At 32.1% G+C, this 18,824-nt stretch overlaps 6 protein-coding genes across 12 annotated transcripts; 4 read left to right on the top strand and 2 right to left on the bottom strand.

The window, feature by feature from the left end:
- Positions 1 to 1,837: 1,837 nt before the first annotated feature.
- LOC114880183 lies at positions 1,838 to 3,372 on the top strand. The gene is made up of 3 exons (XM_029195898.2): positions 1,838 to 2,235; positions 2,484 to 2,636; positions 2,698 to 3,372. The coding sequence occupies exons 1-3, from the start codon at positions 2,195 to 2,197 to the stop codon at positions 3,068 to 3,070; spliced, it is 567 nt and encodes a 188-aa protein (XP_029051731.1). The 5' UTR covers positions 1,838 to 2,194; the 3' UTR covers positions 3,071 to 3,372.
- Positions 3,373 to 3,463: 91 nt separating this feature from the next.
- Positions 3,464 to 4,596, bottom strand: LOC114880185 (neuferricin). Of its 2 annotated transcripts, none has more exons than XM_046288097.1 (4): positions 4,371 to 4,596; positions 4,075 to 4,215; positions 3,811 to 3,997; positions 3,464 to 3,746 (listed from the first exon to the last, which is right to left on the bottom strand). In XM_046288097.1, exons 1-4 carry the CDS (start codon positions 4,594 to 4,596, stop codon positions 3,557 to 3,559), a joined length of 744 nt encoding a protein of 247 aa, XP_046144053.1. In that variant the 3' UTR covers positions 3,464 to 3,556. The 2 variants fall into 2 exon arrangements, with proteins under 2 accessions (XP_046144053.1, XP_029051735.1); XM_029195902.2 differs by having other exon boundaries at positions 3,465 to 3,746; positions 4,281 to 4,596.
- A 287-nt stretch (positions 4,597 to 4,883) lies between these two features.
- LOC114880184 (gametogenetin-binding protein 2-like) lies at positions 4,884 to 8,875 on the top strand. 2 transcript variants are annotated; one of them, XM_029195900.2, is made up of 12 exons: positions 4,884 to 4,964; positions 5,333 to 5,436; positions 5,967 to 6,157; positions 6,236 to 6,379; positions 6,450 to 6,662; positions 6,722 to 6,925; positions 7,003 to 7,171; positions 7,244 to 7,408; positions 7,486 to 7,575; positions 7,645 to 7,911; positions 7,992 to 8,390; positions 8,463 to 8,875. In XM_029195900.2, the coding sequence occupies exons 1-12, from the start codon at positions 4,946 to 4,948 to the stop codon at positions 8,637 to 8,639; spliced, it is 2,142 nt and encodes a 713-aa protein (XP_029051733.1). In that variant the 5' UTR covers positions 4,884 to 4,945; the 3' UTR covers positions 8,640 to 8,875. The 2 variants fall into 2 exon arrangements, with proteins under 2 accessions (XP_029051733.1, XP_029051734.1); XM_029195901.2 differs by lacking the exon at positions 4,884 to 4,964 and adding an exon at positions 4,971 to 5,109.
- Positions 8,876 to 9,338: 463 nt separating this feature from the next.
- Positions 9,339 to 11,654, bottom strand: LOC114880187 (3-oxoacyl-[acyl-carrier-protein] synthase, mitochondrial). The gene is made up of 3 exons (XM_029195909.2): positions 10,950 to 11,654; positions 10,482 to 10,862; positions 9,339 to 10,412 (listed from the first exon to the last, which is right to left on the bottom strand). The coding sequence occupies exons 1-3, from the start codon at positions 11,146 to 11,148 to the stop codon at positions 9,670 to 9,672; spliced, it is 1,323 nt and encodes a 440-aa protein (XP_029051742.2). The 5' UTR covers positions 11,149 to 11,654; the 3' UTR covers positions 9,339 to 9,669.
- A 52-nt stretch (positions 11,655 to 11,706) lies between these two features.
- Positions 11,707 to 12,748, top strand: LOC114880188 (mediator of RNA polymerase II transcription subunit 18). Its single transcript, XM_029195911.1, has 2 exons — positions 11,707 to 12,066; positions 12,150 to 12,748. Exons 1-2 carry the CDS (start codon positions 11,756 to 11,758, stop codon positions 12,595 to 12,597), a joined length of 759 nt encoding a protein of 252 aa, XP_029051744.1. The 5' UTR covers positions 11,707 to 11,755; the 3' UTR covers positions 12,598 to 12,748.
- Positions 12,749 to 13,171: 423 nt separating this feature from the next.
- On the top strand, positions 13,172 to 18,593 carry LOC114880186 (RNA-binding protein 1). 5 transcript variants are annotated; one of them, XM_029195903.2, is made up of 7 exons: positions 13,172 to 13,316; positions 13,966 to 14,181; positions 14,268 to 14,360; positions 14,934 to 14,981; positions 15,118 to 15,165; positions 17,670 to 17,756; positions 17,932 to 18,593. In XM_029195903.2, the coding sequence occupies exons 2-7, from the start codon at positions 13,973 to 13,975 to the stop codon at positions 17,933 to 17,935; spliced, it is 489 nt and encodes a 162-aa protein (XP_029051736.1). In that variant the 5' UTR covers positions 13,172 to 13,316; positions 13,966 to 13,972; the 3' UTR covers positions 17,936 to 18,593. The 5 variants fall into 5 exon arrangements, with proteins under 5 accessions (XP_029051736.1, XP_046144054.1, XP_029051738.1 ...); XM_046288098.1 differs by lacking the exon at positions 17,932 to 18,593 and having other exon boundaries at positions 17,670 to 17,763; XM_029195905.2 differs by lacking the exons at positions 17,670 to 17,756; positions 17,932 to 18,593 and adding an exon at positions 16,322 to 16,701.
- The last annotated feature ends 231 nt before the right edge of the window (positions 18,594 to 18,824 follow it).

The following is an 18,824-nucleotide window of genomic DNA, read 5'->3' as shown; positions in this document are numbered from 1 at the left end:
ATTCTATTATGTTATTAAACGCGTTAATCTCTGTATAAAAGTTGATTTTGAATAGAGATAATACGATAATTAACAAATACGGAAGTTCGAACAATGAGTGGAATAAGTGAGACATTTGAATTTCCCGCGAAAAAGTATTGAAGATTATCGACGCCATATTGAAATAAAGTCAAGATCACTTTTCTCAACTTAATGCACCAAAACATAGGAAAAATAGTAGAAAAAAGCATAAGATATTATTGATACTTAAGAAATTATCGATATAAAAGCAGAATAAAAGGAAAATATATTATTTTAACTCGTATCTATATCGGCATAATAGTCGAAAACGGGGAAATCTATTAGCACAGTTTACAACAATAAATTATGGGAACAATGTATTGAAAACATAAAAAATGTAATAATATTGCAGAAAGAATTGATATAAAAGGAAAATCATTCAGATTCTGTTGTACCAATCTCATTGTCAATTCATGACAGGAGCAACAAATTTCAACTCACGTGTTTTTAAAGAAAACGCCGGAAATCTAGACTTCTCTTCGGCTATTCTTTCTGGTTTTGGCACTTCTAACACCCGAAACACAATTTTATTTTATAATTAACACAATTTAATGATACTTGTTGTAACACGTGCAAAACGGACGAAGCTTCGAAGAAGAATGAAGCACGACGCCACACCGGCGTGCTCACCCTCTAAACAACGTCTCTGATTGGTCGAAATGGAAGAACGTTGGAATGGGACGACCAATCACAGTCATTGGTAGAAACTTCAAATTGCTTTACTAAACTTTAATATTAAAGTAAAGGAAAGGTTCATCGAAAATTATCGACGCCATATTGAAATGAATTCAAGATTACATTTTTCAACTTGAAGTACCAAAATATAGAAAAGAAAGTACAAAAAGCATAAGATATTGGTGGTATTTGGTAAATTATCGTTATAAAAACAGAATAAATGATAAAAATATTATTTTAATTCGTATATGTATCAGTAGAATAGTTCAAAACGAGAAAACCAATTATCACAATTTGTAACAATAAATTATGGGAAGAATGTATGAAAAACATGAAACAAATGCAATAGTGTTTCAGAAATTATTGATATAAGGGGCAAGTAATTCAGATTCTGTTGTACGAATCTCATTGTAAATTCGCAGCAAGAACAAAAATTGTCAGCTCACGTATTTTTAAAGGTAACGACAAATTAATGTCACAAAATCAGAAATCTAGACTTCCCCCCGACTATTCTTTCTGTTTTTTGTACTTCTAACATCCGAAAGACAGTTTATTTTAATATTTGAAGATAATTTAATCTCACCTGTTGCAGACACGTGCAAAACCGTCAAAGTATCGAAGAGGAATGAAGCACTGCTCCTCACCTCTGTGCACTTACCCTACAACGACGAATCTGATTGGTCAAAATAGGAGGATACCGGAATGAGACGACCAATCACCGCTTTTGGTAGAAATTTAAAGTTGCTTTCAAATTTTAATACTAATCGCAACGGAAACGTTCATATTGTGGGTACCAAAAAAAGGGGAATAATGTATTCTTTTTAGCTTCCTTACATTATCCATTTTGTTTTAGTTTCTAGCTATATGTAAATAAGTAGTGAATAAAGAGAAATATTAATTAAGTAGTAGTTTTCTTTACAGTAATTTTGGTTATACTTTTTAAAAGAGTTGATTGCCTGTAGCAACACCTTATTAAGTGCAAGCAAAACCCCGGGAGTGAACATTCTGTTCCTCTTTGCTTTTATTGTGACTTTTTTCTGATATAATGAAAATCCCTAGACTTAATTGACAATATGACGAATACCTAAGATAGAGCAGATGGCGTTCGTTCTCAAAGCACAAATTCAACACTGCTCGCGAACAAAGCGATGTTTGTTCATTTAATACTGTAGTCAGTGCTTTATCCAGAAAATATCATTTTCTAATTTATGCTGCGAATAAACAAGGATGTTTAATATTATAGATGACTGATTAATTTCCAAATTCTAAAAGATCCTAAATGTTTTAATTCAAGAGCATATCGTGAAAACTATTTCAAGATATTCATAAGCACAAAGATACATGGTTATTACTGAACATTTTATACTGCCAAATCTCTTTTAACGGAATGGTGCAATGAAGATCATCAATTATGATCATAAGTGAATGGTAGCATTAATTTAAGATTAAAAATATACATATGACAATGTTAAATATGGACGAAACTCAAGCTGAAACAACGTATGTTTTTTGAGAATAATATCCCTAAAATTACAATTTATCTATGAAAATAGATTTACAGTTGTTCAATGTATGTTTTAATAGTTTATACTACCTGATTAATACAAGACTATGTTGGAATAAAAAGTCATTTTAATTGTTTGCTTACATTTGTTAAGTTACTTTGTATAATATAAATAGATACCTCCTGATAATCACAGTTTTAAACAATTGAATTGTTTATAAACGTAAATGTTTTTCTTTTTTAGAGAAGTGACATATGATATAGCTGATACTAATTTGCCTGCAATAATGGCTAGTTTGGAAATGCTCACCGTAAATACTTCATCATCTTCTAATCATGGAACAGTATTTAGGAAAAATGTGGCAGCAACTGATTCCAATGAAAGTCTTAATAGAAGGTACAACAAAATTTCTAATATTATATATCACAATTTAATTATTTTCTGTATATACCATTAGATGTAGTTTAAGACCAAGAAAAAGAACATGTACACAAATGGATTATAATAATAGAAAAGAAAAAGGTACTAAGGAATATTACTTACATGGAAGTTTAAAAAGGAAATTAAATACTTTAGAAACAATATTTGAGGAAAAAGATGATGCAAATGAAAGTACATTATATATGGGTGTTAAGAGATATAGACGTATGATCGAATTTAAACAAAAACCTTCAGATTCCAAGATAAAGAAAAGAAGAGCAAGAATTAAAAAAGTATTTGGATCAAAGAGTAATTTTAAACGAAAACAAGCATCTATGCAAATGCTGCTTGATAAACTAAATGATATTAGAGCAGAATCTCCTGCAAAAATTAATAATGAGGTAAAATGAAAAAATGTGAAAGTATTAAGCTATGGAACAAAATGGTTTGTGATTGAACTGAAAACCTCCAGTTTGACATACTTTTGATGTTATGTTATTTTGAATTATGTTCTTTTTTGTATGCATTTAAGTAACATGATATAGTATTATTATATTAAGAATCTTTAATTTGAAATATTTTTCAATAATATAAAAACTTGTGCTCTTAAGATATAGCAACTTGTATGTTGAACAATAATGAACAATTTAAAGAACTTTTAAAGCAGCACAAACTGAAAAAGACTGAAAACATGAAAAAACTATAAGCATTCTTACCATTTTTGAAAAATAAAAATAATAAATTAATGTAATGTTCTTTATAAATATATTGTATTTTGTATTAAAAATTATTTACAATTGTATCTCAATATACTGTATCAAAATATATAAAAAATATAGTACTTTCTCATTATCTTGGTTTAAACTGCAATTGCTAATTTGGGATCTCTCTGCCTGTTATAAATCATTTGTTTGCAGAGCACACTTTATTGCAGTTTTTGGACATTTAGTATATTCTTTAAGCATGCCTTTCGATTCCTCATACTCTTTACTATCAAGCTTGACACATGCACACCTGTATTGTTTAGAACTTGGAGATTCAAACAACATTCTTGGTACACCAATCCAGTCCCTTTCTATTCCACCACTGTAAAAAATAAAATAATAATTTCAGTGAAATGAATATTTTTATATATTATACTTATGTATACCTTTTCTTAGAGCACCATACTACAGTACCAGAATCTGGTTTCCACTCTATATTGCAAGGTGGAAACATTCTTTTCTTGTGTTCTTCCTCAAACTGTTTCTCCTTTGCTTCTATTAATATTTGTTGTATATTGTAAAATTCTTCAGTTGGTACACCATCTTCATTATAATATCTACCAATTAACTTTCCTACTCAAGAAATATTTATATATGATCAAGAATAAAATAATATTTATATATCATACCCAAAATTAAACTTTAAGTACCTTTATAAATATAGGTTTCATTATAGAATTGTACCCAATCATTTAATGCTTTAATTTGTTCCATAGATAATGAAGAGATATCATCTGTCAAACCATTATCATCAAATTGTCCTGTAATAAATGCTAATGATCCATCACGACCTATAAATATATATGGATATGTACTACAAATATAATCAACATAATTTTATTACAAAGTATAATACCAGTGAAGCCATGATAAGCTGCACCAGGTCCATAATATTTTTCTCCTTTAGTAACATCAAAAACATGTCCTAATATTGAAATATACAAACCATCTTTTAAATTTGTATATTTTCTAAGTTCATCTGATGTAAACATTTTGTGGTTAACATCTAATACCAAGTTCGAGTTTTTATTCATATTAGTATAAGCATTTTTAACAATATTTAGCCATTTTTCCACGGAATCAAGTCTGATATCATTTAGATAATCATTTGAATATAGTAAATATACAGATACAAATAACGGTAATAACCAAACATACTTAAAAACCATCATTTTGTTGTTTTAAATACGTTCGTTAAAAATCATAGGTACAACGTACACCGTAAATAAAAATATTATGTAACAAAATTTTCAATTATCGCATGTACAATAAATATGTTACATAAAATTTCTTTAAAAGAAGTAAAACAATAGAATTATCATACGAACAGAGGTAAAAGTACTCTACTAAAGTTTTCTTACTATACAATTGCTCTATGATATGTTTGTGATAGGTTTCCTTAAATAAATCGACGAGTAGTATATTTTTTAATCCGTTAAGTATTTTTTACGTTACATACATACGTATACATATACTTTATTATATACGCATCTAAATATACGTTTGTTGATTGCATTTCAAATGATTTTCTACGTGGTAGGTAAGTGTATCAAATCACTTTCAAGACATAATACACTTAGTCGCATTACAGTTAACTACATCAGATTTTATTTAATATTATGAATAACATATATCATAAAACTTTGAACTACAAAAGATATACTGCGAAAAGTGATTAGAAACAGGTATGTGCAATTAAAATAAGGATAAATTGATGCTTAGAGAGGGAAACGGGACAATGCACGCAGGGCGGAAGTGAGAAACCACTCGTTGCAAATGGCAGACGTATGATACTGTCTTCTTATTTTTTTGGCATAGTCGTGGCAGTGAATCACAATTACTTCTGATTGTGCATCGTAACGGTTTACAGTATTAGCCGTTATTTCAATATATAATTATTATTAATAGAGAATCGAATAACGATGGCGAAGCTGGTAAATGTTTGGCGGGACGATGACCCGGTCGATTTGACGCGAAGACAAATGCCGTTGATTGTCGATGAAAATCTTACGGTGAGCACGATACTCTTTTGTCATTTTATTTGAAAAACCGTTTCTAACTATCGAAAACTAAAATCCTAATCGGACTTACGTAATGATATCCTATGATATTTCTGACTTAACCTAAACGTGGCAATGAGTGCATGCTTATGCCATAATTAATTAGACATACTATGTTTGATATTTATACCTTGCCTAACTGCTAAATGTTACTATTATATGTCCACAGATTTAATAGATCTTTTATAATTTGGTTTTGCAGTTTTCTTATTATAATTATTAACTTAATTATTTTCTTTTAAAAGAATAGAGTGTCAAAATGTTTTGTTTTCTCCTTATATTTTGATAAGATATTATTAAGTAAATGGAATAAATAGCTGAATGATAAAGTTAATGATAATTGTGATAGGATGGAGCTTTAGTTTACTTACAACATAGTATAAAATAGACTTGGATTAAAAATTATATTGTAATTTATTTCAATTAAAACATGAAAATGAATTTAATTTTGTAATATAATATTTCCTTTTTTTTTCCTATAGATGATTATGGATATAAATGGTTTGGGAGCAATCTGTGATAGTCCATTAGTTCGTGGTAAACAGTTTGATGAATTTACTAGAAAACTTGATATGCTTACAAAAGAGGAAATTAAAGCTTCCTTTGAAGTTACTTGCAAGGATATGCTTGCAATTTTGGGCCAAGCTGTACCATGTGTTGGTTGTAGAAGAAGGTATAAAATGTTTAAATAATATTGATATAAAATAGATTTGTTTCATATGTATACCACCTAATAAAATGATGTATTTAGTGTTGAGAGATTGTTCTATGACCTCATGAAATCAGGACATCCAGCATTAGATCCTTTGGTAATTACACCTGAAGGTTTATTGTCAATAAAAGATGATGTTCTAGAATCACCACAATTGCTCTGTACAATGTTACAAGGACACAGGTAATAAAAGGGTCAATATGTATATATTTATATATGTATTTCTTATTAACAGTTTTAATATTTACCATAGCACTAGGTTAAATAGTTTAGTTGAAAGACAGCCCAGAAATAAAAAGTCAAGAAGATGTGTATTACACTCATTAGAAATACAGCGTATGAAACCACTTCCCAGTGCATGGAAAGAAGTATGGGATTGTATGGAACTTCCGTGTCGTCAAGAACTTGCTTTAATCGAAACTGATACTCTTGAGGCCACTCTCGATACATATTTGCGTAAACATCGGTAGGTTCGTACATATACGCAATCATATAGAAAAATTTTTGATCACCGTTTTATTATAGATTTTGTGGCGAATGTCGTACAAAGGTATTATTGGCTTCTTCACTGCTAACAACAGAACCTGAACCAGCAAAGGAGAAGGGTTATGTTGCTGCTTTATATTCTGGGATTAAACGTTGTATACGCGATAGACATGTACATTTACCTACAAATACAGATTATATTAGTACCCTTATCGGACGCGCTCAACCAGAACTCATGGGAAGGTACAGGATCACAAAATTTTATGACATGCTACACCACCTTACAATTCAGTTATAATATACATATTTCTGAACTGTAGGGAACGGCATGCAAAGACATTGGAAATTGCTCAGGAAGAGGTACTTACATGTTTAGGAATATGTGTCGCCGAACGTTTGCATAGAGTTCATAGGCGATTAAGAGAAGAAGAAACTGTATGTAGAGTACTAGCTGCTGTTGCAGTGGATGCATTGTCTAGGAATTTTCAAGTATGGTTACTGGAACTGTCGAATTATGAAATTAATAGATTTATTTGTTCATAATTACGGAATACTTTATAGATGGCTGTAGAAGTTAAACAAGGTATTTCTCAACTAGAACTCCTCTATGAAGAGTTGACACGAGAAGAAATAGCGAAACAGCAACGACGAGAAAAATTACGCTTGAAACGCAAGAAGAAGAAAGAACGTCGTTATGAGACGGAAGAAAAAGAAAATACATGTGATGTACGTTATTGTTTAATAAATTTAAGCTCCTAAAATTAGTGAACATAATCAATATGTTTACTTAATTCTATCCTCAGTGTTCAAGCAAAAGGCAAAGTGGTAACAGTGATACACCTTGTGTTTGTGCAGATTTGAAACCCACGACGCAAAATATAGATCGACATAAGGTATGTATCCTGTTTTTATCTTGTGTAATTATGAGTAAAATCGAACGAATATAGTTTTTCTTTTTCCAGTTACAAGTATTAGATCCAAAAAACAAGAGATCGCCAACGTGTAAATGTCCAGATTGTGTAAAGAAATCAAAATCTAGTATATCGCAACCACAAAGTCAAACTCAGTTAGCATTCCCTAAAAAATCATCAAATATGCAAAAAACTACAGTTAAGAAAGGTTCTTCCGAATCAAAGGCAAAAACTGCTGCAAATCAAACAAAAAAGAATAATACTCCCGTTAAAAATCTTTCTGAAGAAGAATATTTCGAATCGTGTGAATCGTGTAAGGTAATAATTCAATGTATCGATACATGCTCTATGCATCAATTAACGTGCGTTATAAGATTTAAATATCGTTCAATGTACAGGATTTTTCCGAAAAAATTGACCACTGGCACAGTTTGGATGGTTGTAAAGATCCAATGGCTAAAGACATCGTAGATGCTTGGATAGGAAAACCAAGCAAAAGATACAACATGTGGATAGAAATGAAAAAACGGTTTGAATTATCAATCTCAGATAGGAAAAGTCGTTCCTCAAGCGAACGATCGTCACAAGATTGCGGTTATTCGTCGGAACATAACATTAGTAGTTCTTCCCTTCCTAGTACTCCGGAAGGATCGGAAGTAGCTTGCAGTGATGGGTGTTGTAATCATGAAAGAGATTGTCATGATATACGGCCATCTGATAAACTTGTTCATTCCAATTCCAGTATCTCTTTACTTAAAGAAAGGGGTGGAGGTTTAACACTTACACAGATGTTAGAAGTAAGTGTAGTTTGGTCTAGTTCTGTTCCTGTTGAAAGTTTTATTCTTATTTTTAACGCAATTTATTCTTAGGATTCCTACTTATCAGATGACGAAGAAAAAGAAAGTTATATTCCAGCGGAAGAGGTTCTGGAATTCAAATCTCGAATGTGCCAAGTTCTTGAGAAACGACAAGAACTTCGTCAGACACTTAGAAAACGTTTTGCTATTTTATGCAGTCATCACAAGCCCTTTATCATTCCTAATTAAGAATTCCTACTAGGTACAGTTACTTAATAGGATAAAATCTTTCTTTTTTTACATTGATTTACTGCCAGTAGAGAGACATGAATGCAATAGATGTATTTTGGATAACTTGTCATTGGAGGTCAACCTTCCTGTGTGAATAAAATACCGTTGGAGATGTACATCGTAACTTCATCGTATGGTATGGTTTATCTACGAGCGAGAATTGCATCTAATAAACTAGAGGTATCAACAAATAATTATGCCTTGAATTTTGTTGTTTTCTATGCAGTTGAATTCATAATAAAAATAAAAGACATTTGTAGATGGAAATGTAATTATAAATGAATGAAATTTAGTATATACATATACATAGTCAAATATTAACTCTGAAAACTGGTTTCAAGGAAATACAAATTATCGGATTAATGCACAAACGAACATCAGTGTTCAGAGTTAAATGAGACTGATTTCTATATGCTTGAATAATTAAACAATCATTTTTATCAGCACGTATTAGCCATGAAAATATGGCAAATTATAATCAACTGCACGTAGCAAGCAATTGTTGTGTAGATGGTTAACTTCATTAATTATTACATACTTTTAAGAGAATTTTGTTTTATTTAAAGCAGAAGTTTAATTTTGTTTTTCTGCAAAAATGGGTATAAATGTAATAATGATATAATCAGAAAATATTAAAAGTAATCAATACAAAATAAATATTGCATTCCACTATGTATTATATAATTTCAAATTACATTTCTCTGTACAATCTTTTACAAATAATACATAATATAAAAATGTCTTTCTTTACATAATATATTACATGAGTTTTGTGTCGTATACTACACAAAAATATTAAAAAATATTTGAGCTATTATATCGTAGCTTAATATTATTTTATATCACCATAAAGGAGTAAAATTATGCATATGTTTCTTGCAGATACAGTGTATGTATTAATTAATGTACATTGAGGAATGACTAGTTCATGTTATGTTGTGTTTGTTATTATGATTTACAGAAGTATCGTAGTTTCGTAGTAATGCGTTTATTCGTTGTATTGTGCAAAACATAAGCACGCATTTGTCCCTCCAAAACCAAAAGCATTTTTTAGAGCTACCCGCTTTGAAGTTGAATTCCAGCTCTTTTTTACATTAGGAACAAAATTTAAATTCGTTTCTACATCTAAATTATGCAAGTTTAATGTTGGCGGGATTATGCCATCTCTTATTGCTAGAATAGTAAAAATAGCTTCTAAATTTCCTGCTGCTCCCAGCAAATGACCATGAGCACCTTTTGTACTAGACACAGTGACATTTTTACTATGTTGCCCTAGAAATGATTCTATAGCTTTTAGTTCAATAGCATCACCCAAAGGAGTAGAGGTTGCATGGGCATTGATAAAAGTAATTTCTACAGTTTCTATACCAGCATCTTTCACAGCTCTATCCATAGCTAGTATAGCACCAGTACCATCTTCACTGGGTGCAGTTAAATGTGCTGCATCACCAGATAACCCATATCCTAATACTTCTCCATAAATCTTAGCATTTCTTTCAAGTGCATGATTTAACTCTTCCAATACTAATATGGCAGCACCTTCTCCCATTACAAACCCATCTCTGTTTTTATCAAACGGCCTTGATGCTTCATATGGAAAATCATTTTTACTAGTGCTTAATGCTCTAAGTCTACAGAAGGCAGCTATAGCAAGAGGGCTAATGCATGCTTCTGCTCCTCCACATACCATTACACTTGTTTCCCCACCACGAATAAAACGAGATGCATCACCTATAAATTGTAATGTTAAAATTTTGTTTAACAGATAATATTTTCTACTTGTGTTCAGATTTAACATACCAATTGCATGTGCTCCAGTTGCACATGCTGTTGATACAGAATGATTTGGTCCACGAAAGCCATATTTAATGCTAATCTGTCCAGCAGCCATATTTGGTAATATTCTTGGTATAAAATATGGACTGACTTTGTTATATCCCTTCTTTAAAGCTTCATATGTTGTGCATACATCTACCAAATCTATCATTCCAATCCCTACTGCTACTCCTGTATCTTGTTTATCTGTTTCAGCTTCTGGTTTCCAATTTGCATCATTTAATGCCTCCTCTGTAGCAATTAATGCATATGCAGTAGCAGGACACATTGTGCGTAACTCACTTTTTGAAAAGTAAGAATCAATATTTAATTGATTAGGTCCATCTCCTTTTGGTACTAATGCAGCTATTCAACAATAATTACATTTTTATATTATCTACAAGAAATTATTTAAGTTTTCTTTCAAAAAATTAAAAATTATGAAACTCTTACCGACTCTGCAAGGTAATTTTTCATATTCGGGTTTGCTTAATTTCGTAATACCTGACTTGGAGTTAATGAGAGCTTGCCAGGCATTTTGTACACCAATTCCAAGAGGACATACTATTCCTATTCCCGTGACTACAACTCGCCGTTTGCATCTTACAGCAGTTGTTAATGTACGACTAACGATAACGATGGGAGTAAACATTTGACCGGTAAGAATGGGTATTTAAAAACAAAGGTAGTAAGGTTACACACTAATCTATTTTTACTCCTTGTGAGAGAAAATTTTCTATATTACATTCAATATAAATATTTTTCACATTCATTTTATACGTTATTGATAATGAATACAAATCTTCAATTTCGTCTAAACCTTATAATAAACACGGTCTTTTACGGTACAAAACTTTAGTCGAATGGTATTGTATATACATTAGTAAAACTTGCAGTAGAGCGCAGTTCATTCGTTTCATTCGCAACTCGTGTATGTGAAGCGGCCTCGACGATCAAACGTGGGCTGTTTTACCGATGCAGAATTTGAATTTCGTCTGCAGTTATCTTCACTCATTTTTATAGCAGGGTAAAGTAAATGGCACTCACTTTCGAGGCATAAATTCAAGACCCCTAGAGAATAAAGTCATGTTTAGTCTTGTTGGACATGTAGCAATATGTAGTCACTGATTGAATTCAGGCATCAACTTCTTCAATTGAATATTTATCAATTATTTATGTATACCGCAGTTCACCAGAGTCCATAACTGCGACGCGCAGGTTGGGAGTATCGCCAATCAGGGCGAAGATGCGTACTGGAGATGCGCAAAGAACGAAAACTGGTCTTCGGAGTTATGGACTCTGATGAACTGCGGTGTATATATTATTACGCTTACATTATTAAACACGCAAAATTTACAACCTTAAAAATGAGTGCCCCAATAAGTACAGCAATGGACAGTTTAACAGCTGCACTTAAATCTAATATAATTCCAAACCAAGAGTATTTGTTACAAGGATCAGTTCTGGATAGTGCAGTAGAAGTATTGCTTCATAGGTTACGTGGTTTATGTGACAATGTTGATACTGGACCAGAAACTTTTAATGATCATGAAATGTGTTTCAGTATTAGGTATATAAAATAACTTCACAACATAAAGTCATAGATATGGTATATAGGAGAAAAATATAATTATTTGACCATTTATATTTCAGAGCATCAGAGCAACCATTGCTTTTACGTGTAAGGAGAGCTTTGGATTATCAAGACATGCCTTGGCAATTACGGTATATTGGTCAACCAGAATTGGGTGATAAATCACGTCCAACCATTGTTAGAAGTAGTTTAGATATTGCAACCAGTAACACAGTTGTTGACTTTTTAACAGAACTTGGATGTAGATTAGATTTTGAATACATTGCACGTGGTTACATGTTCCGTAAAGGCAGAATGAAGGTGACAGTTTCTAAGATATTTAAAATGGGTCAGCAGGGTAAAATGCCTGAAAGTATGGAAGCCATATCTCAAAGCTATTTAGTAGAATTGAGTGTCTTAGCACCAAGTGGTCAAGATGCAATAGCAGAAGATATGAGAATCTTTGCTGAACAACTAAAACCCTTGGTTCAGCTTGAAAAAATTGATTATAAAAGACTTGTTCATTAATATAGAAGGTATAGGATTAATTAACATTATATTTTTATCATAAAATTATATACTTTACATCTGTAAATCTGTCTTGTAAAATTGTACATAATTAAACGTTTTTATAATTCAAAACATATAAAAATAAATTTGTATATCTATTTTAATCAGATTGTCTGTTATACATATGTATTATTTACTATATTTTAAATTTAATTATTGATGCAATGTCGTAGGTAGTGGGAGTATAAAGTATACCATTAATTTTCCGTACAACGCAAGTCAATGTGTAACACTTATCGATTTTCATAAACAATTTTTGGATACTAATTAAAGGTGGTTTTATTTAACAAATTCGTAGATTAGAGATGTATTGCTTCCGTGTGATGATAGTTATAAATAATTGATACTTAAAGCAAAGTAAAATATTAAAATTTTTTGTCAAATTCAAAAGAATATTGAGTTAAATTAATATTTAGAAAATATGAATTAATATACATTGCAAATTTAATATTTATGTAAAAATACAGAAATATAATAATAGTATTAAGCTCTCATTTGACTAAAAATGTGGAAAGCAATATACACATGCACCAATGCCATCTTCGAAAGAAGGCCACGGAAGAAGATTAACGCTACACACGCCACCATTTTGTGGGCATTGCTGCTTGTGCAGTTAGAAGAGACGGTTCTGTGTATAAGATTATAAAATTCTTTAAATAAATTCACACATCAAAAACGTAAGTAAACTAATGTTTTATCGATAATAGATGTAATCCTACATATTTGTAATTATAAATATCGCAGATTAAAGGGGACAATGCTTCGAAATGTACATGGCGTCGGTTTCTGTTTCGACATATTTCAGCGATGTTTTTATGTCTCTATGAATAAAAACTTGAAAGAAATACCATTTTTTAATCATTACAATATTTCAGATCAAGTAATGTATCATATTTTTGTTTTAAATTGAACTGTTTAAGTTTGTCATAATAGGGCTCCGTTACTGCGGTAAGTCGAGAGTACAACATGGCGGTATTCCGACTTTCTTTTCTAACCGTAATTGTAATCTAAATTTTCATTGTAGTTTAAACGTTAGTAAATAAACAGTAATAAAATTAAGTTGATTCTAAAACTTATTTTGATACTACGCATATTTGTTTATGTGTTTTAAGTATTATACTGAATGGCACTTTCGTCGCCGGTCGATATTATTTTAATATAGATAAACTGACAGTGGGTGTCGATAATTCATTTTCATTACTGTTATTGAATTACGTTTCTCAAGAACGTAATATCTATTTAGATGAAATCAGTATTCAAATGATACGAACTTTAGTTGTGAAAATACATTAATGATATTAATAAGAAATCTATTATTATTTACAGACAAAAAATGTCACGTTATCGTGAATGGGATCTTTCGTGCAAGGTATATGTCGGCAACCTGGGAAATAGTGCAAGCAAACACGAAATTGAAACTGCATTCAGTAAATACGGCCCACTTAGGAATGTGTGGGTTGCTAGAAATCCACCTGGATTTGCCTTTGTAGAGTTTGAAGATCCACGTGATGCAGAAGATGCAGTTAGAGGATTAGATGGAACGTAAGTGAAATATTCAAAATGTATAGTTATTACAATAGTTATGATAATGAATTTTGATAATAAAAAATGATGTTTTTGTTTAACAGACGTTGCTGTGGAACCAGAGTAAGAGTAGAAATGTCTTCAGGAAGAAGTCGACGAGGAGGTGGTGGGCGTAGACCCGGTCCAAGATACTCCAGGTAAGAGATCTCTAAATGTCGGAGATTCGCATTTTACAGCAACATTTGAGCTACTGCAGACGGCTAAGTGTCTCGCCAAGTAGGTATTAAAGTGCAGTTATCGACTAAGAATGTCAAGAAATAATGCACGGGTTTCGGTGAACTTTTTTTTTTATGCACAACGGTTGTAAATTGATATTTTTTTTAATTATTTTGTATAGGAATGCGGATACAATATACTTCATTCTGCATTTATTTGATCTTACCGCTCTTCTGGCTAGTGCTCTTACATGAATAACAAGATCAATGATATCAGATGATTTTAATGAAAATTATATGAAATAATTTAAAAAATAACAGTTTCAGTATGATGAAAATGTATATCGAATGTGAATATTCGTGCGGTTAGCCGAAGAGCAACCAAATACACTGCATGGGAAACCTAAACGGGAGATGCTAGGGCAAAGTTTTAGCTATGGCAGAGGTAGCAAATTTCGTTTAGAGCTCATATTGCTCCCATTGTAATCTCCTTGTGAAAATGCTTAGCAAACAACAGGATTCACGTACCATATATCTTTTTTGACAAACTTGTAGGTCCAGATCTCGAAGTCCTCGAAGGAAATCGTTGGGTCGTTATCCAAGGTAAGATTTTCCTAGTCCTGTTAACCATAATTTTCAGATGCGAGTAGACAAAAGAAAGAAATCAAAGCGAAACATGGCGATTGGCAACATAATGAGCAGTCTGAAACATACAACAGTTTTTCTTAATGTTTTGTAGGTCCTGGTCAAGAAGTCCGCGCAGATCACCGATAAGCCGATATTCCAGGTAAATTTTCGTTATGTTATAATTTTTTATGAAATTTTCAGGGCCTTACCAAGAACAGCCAATCTGCAAGTTACAAGTAGGTATTTGCAAGTACCGCTTGTATTGTGATCATCGCAATTTTGCACGCAGAATCACAATGTATCATAAAAAAGAAAAGAAAGAAACATGTAGAGTAATTTTGTTGAAGTTGTATTGAACACTAAGAATTGCGTAATTGTCACGATCGGCGGTCATGTAATTGTTAATTGATTGGCATAAGTTGGAGAGGACAAAACTAGAATATAGTGCGGTAGACGGAGGACGAAGAAATAATTTGAAACATACGAAAAAAAAAGAAAAGAAAAACGTTTAAGATCAAGAATTAGTTGGCAACTACGAAGCTCGTTCGGTGCATAAAAAAAAGCAGCACCGGTGGCATATGAAAGTAATTAATTAACGGTGTCTGGTGTTAATTTTATCATTTCAAAGCAATTTATTTTTAGTGCTTATTGTGCTATTATAGAATCTGATTGATTTTACTTTATAAGTGTTTCAGATAGAAGATTATTCGGTATCTGAAGATTCTAGCATTCCAGATACGTAAACATATTAATAGCTACTTATAAGTAATTACGATTTTTGATTTTTTTAGAAATTTTTCAAACCATTCAGATACCGAATAAAATATAAATTAAATATTGAATTTTATTAAATATTTATATTAGCAGTGATTTTTTTACATTGGAACGCACTAATGTGCAAATAGTTCAGTTGCACTTTGTATTTTGGTCACTTTTATTTATCGTACACGCATCGAAGCAGCTTGCTCTTATCAAATTGTATTTTTCTGTATTAGTTTTCATCAAGTTGAATTTTATTTTGCTTCTTAAATCTCTAGAGTACCATGTTTTAGCGTACTGCACAATGCGTTACGATAAGTATACGTAAAGGATAAGTTGAAACTGATACATTCATCATATAAGTTTAATCGATCAGCTGCAAGTAGAGTCTTCTTTTGTACGCATCAGAGTGGGCAGTCTAGGATTATAATCGTAAATAAGTCAAAGATGTGCGATTTTTGTGAAATTTGGATTAAGGAAAGAACTCGTGTATACCGATATAGTGGCCAGGAGTATGATAACGTTGATAGTTATATTGCTAAAACTGACGTTTGCAGATTCTACCAGCGTCAGCTCCTAGCTCTGCTCGTCTCCCCGCCACTACTACTACTGCTACTACTACTACTACTACTACTACAGCCACCGTGAAAAAAAGTCTAGCAATCAAAACTGAACAAAAAAAAGCCTGCCTGCCCACTAACTTCCCAACCAGTCACCATCAGTCACCACCAGTCACCGGTAGGAGCCAAGTCGTCCGTCAGTTGACAGTCCGATGCTGTCCGTCAGTCCGTCAGTCCGTCTGTTCCCCTTCAAAAAGACTTCTTCGGGCTACCTCAACCTCTAGCGGCTAGGAGCATCGTGAATCCATCGAACAGCCGACGCGATATGAACGAATACTTCTGTCAAAATCTCGGCGCGTCAGTCCGTCCGTCCGTTCCAACTTCTACTACTACTACTACTACTGCTACTACTACTACTACTCGTCAACCATCACGTTAAACTTAGCCGACAACGCGACCGCCACTTCTCTTCGACTGAGCAAAGCAAAATGATCACCACCTACACACCATCCCACCACCACCCAACCAAGTACCACCACCACCAACCACCACTACATGTTCACAGTTGTCTGGTATTTCACCGATTTTCAAAGATTTTTTATCTTTTTTTTCTTTTTCTTTTTTTATCTTTTTTTTTTTTTAATTATGGTGTCACGTTCTCTGTAGTCCAATGTTTCGTACCATGTTCAAGCTGGTCAAGGATGGTAAAAGCATATCAAGGAACACTATGGTCAATATTTCTTTTCCTTTTTTTTTTTCAGTTATTTTTAATAATAATATTTGTACATTGGACCAGAGAACTGTCACTTTTTACATAATAATATTAATAATAATAATATGTTTATTAGTATATATATATATATATATATATATACACATATTATATGTATACATATATAACAGTTATTTGTAAAGATTTAATTTAACTAAATTAATCCCACTTTCGTTTATTGGTTTCTCATTATTGGTGAGATGTCATTTTGTATTAATTATTGTGTCTAACTAGTTTTATCACCCCTTAGGCAAATAGGAATTAGCCAGTCCTAATTCTATTACAGTTGCCTTGCGATCATTTTCGTACCTATGTGTTTAACGTGCGACGTTCTGTTTCGTCTCATGTGTTTACTAGAAAGCATTTGATAATCACGTTATTTTTCAATCTTATAGATGTCCTTATTAAGTAATATAAAAACAATGACAGAGCATGTACCTTCTACCCGTGAACTAACAGGACTAATAACAATAGTGTTGGCAAATTTTTGAGACGAAGTAGGGAGTCGTGCATTAATGAATAATCGCATCGATCCTATTGAAAATGGTTTAAAATGTTTCTTTAATATTTTAGGTCAAGGTCCCGTAGCCCTCGCAGAAGATCTCTGACTCGTAGCCGCAGCCGAGACCGCCGTTCTCGTTCGGATTCCCGTGATAGACGGTATTAATATTACCACAAATTAAGAAACAAAACAAACAAATGCACGGATCAAATCTCGTATTTTTATATGATAAAAAGCTTCGCGTATACTTTTCTTCAACGTTGGAATCGATCATCGATGATACGATCAAGTGAATGTTTTATAATATTAAGTGTCTTCTTTATTTACTTACAGTTAGGTGCTAAAAGTGTTCGAGAGAACGGACCGACAAAATGTGCCGGATGGAAGACAAAAAAGAAACTCGATTTTATATGTAAATATACGAAAGAAAACAAAAAAAAATATAATCGTTACCACGCGTACATACTCGGACGAAGCAATGATAATAAAGAATTTAAAAAGACATTTGTAAGAGATATGGAAAAAAAATGAACAGACACGTACAGAATGTTTAGTATTTAAGCTGTTAACTTTCTACACGCATCAGACTTCACGTACGTGTGTAATATTAACATTAAGACACTTAAACACGCGTGTGTTACGCATACACCACGAACACACATACAAATTGCATTAATTCATACACACACACTGATGCAGTATACACGCATCCAAAATTTTTGTGACAAGGGCTATCAAGTGCGTTGAATCAACGAAATGTGCTCATTGCTTTTTAAAGTGTACGAGTGAAAAGGAACAAGAATTAAGTTACAATTAAGAACGATTATAATGATAAAACAACGGTTAGTGTTGTCTCGACTTCAAGATCGACTAAAGGGCCAGACAGACATTTTGCTGTGAAGAAAAGTTACTGGAGAAAGAGAATCGTCGTTTTATGTTGTATTATTTTGTACTCTTACGAATCTAAGACTTTAAAATAAAAGCGTATCGTATAATTGTTTTGGCTTTCCTATTACAGACAGCAATCACATGTTTTGTTAATAAACCATTCAGTTAACAGTAAATGGAGGTTGTATCTTTCTAAAATATAAAAAGAATTTTGTTTTTCATTCATCCTTGCAGTGTTTTATTTTTCAGTTTATCCATATCACGACGACAGTTATTGCATGAACAATTCCTTTACGATTAGCATTATAGTTTCGAAACTTCTACCAATGGCTGTGATT

The sequence above is a fragment of the Osmia bicornis genome, chromosome 12 (genome assembly GCF_907164935.1).
Source record: "Osmia bicornis bicornis chromosome 12, iOsmBic2.1, whole genome shotgun sequence".
Lineage (NCBI taxonomy): Eukaryota > Metazoa > Arthropoda > Insecta > Hymenoptera > Megachilidae > Osmia > Osmia bicornis.
The sequence above is the reverse complement of the archived record's forward strand: the minus strand, read 5'-3'. Positions and strand labels throughout refer to the sequence as shown.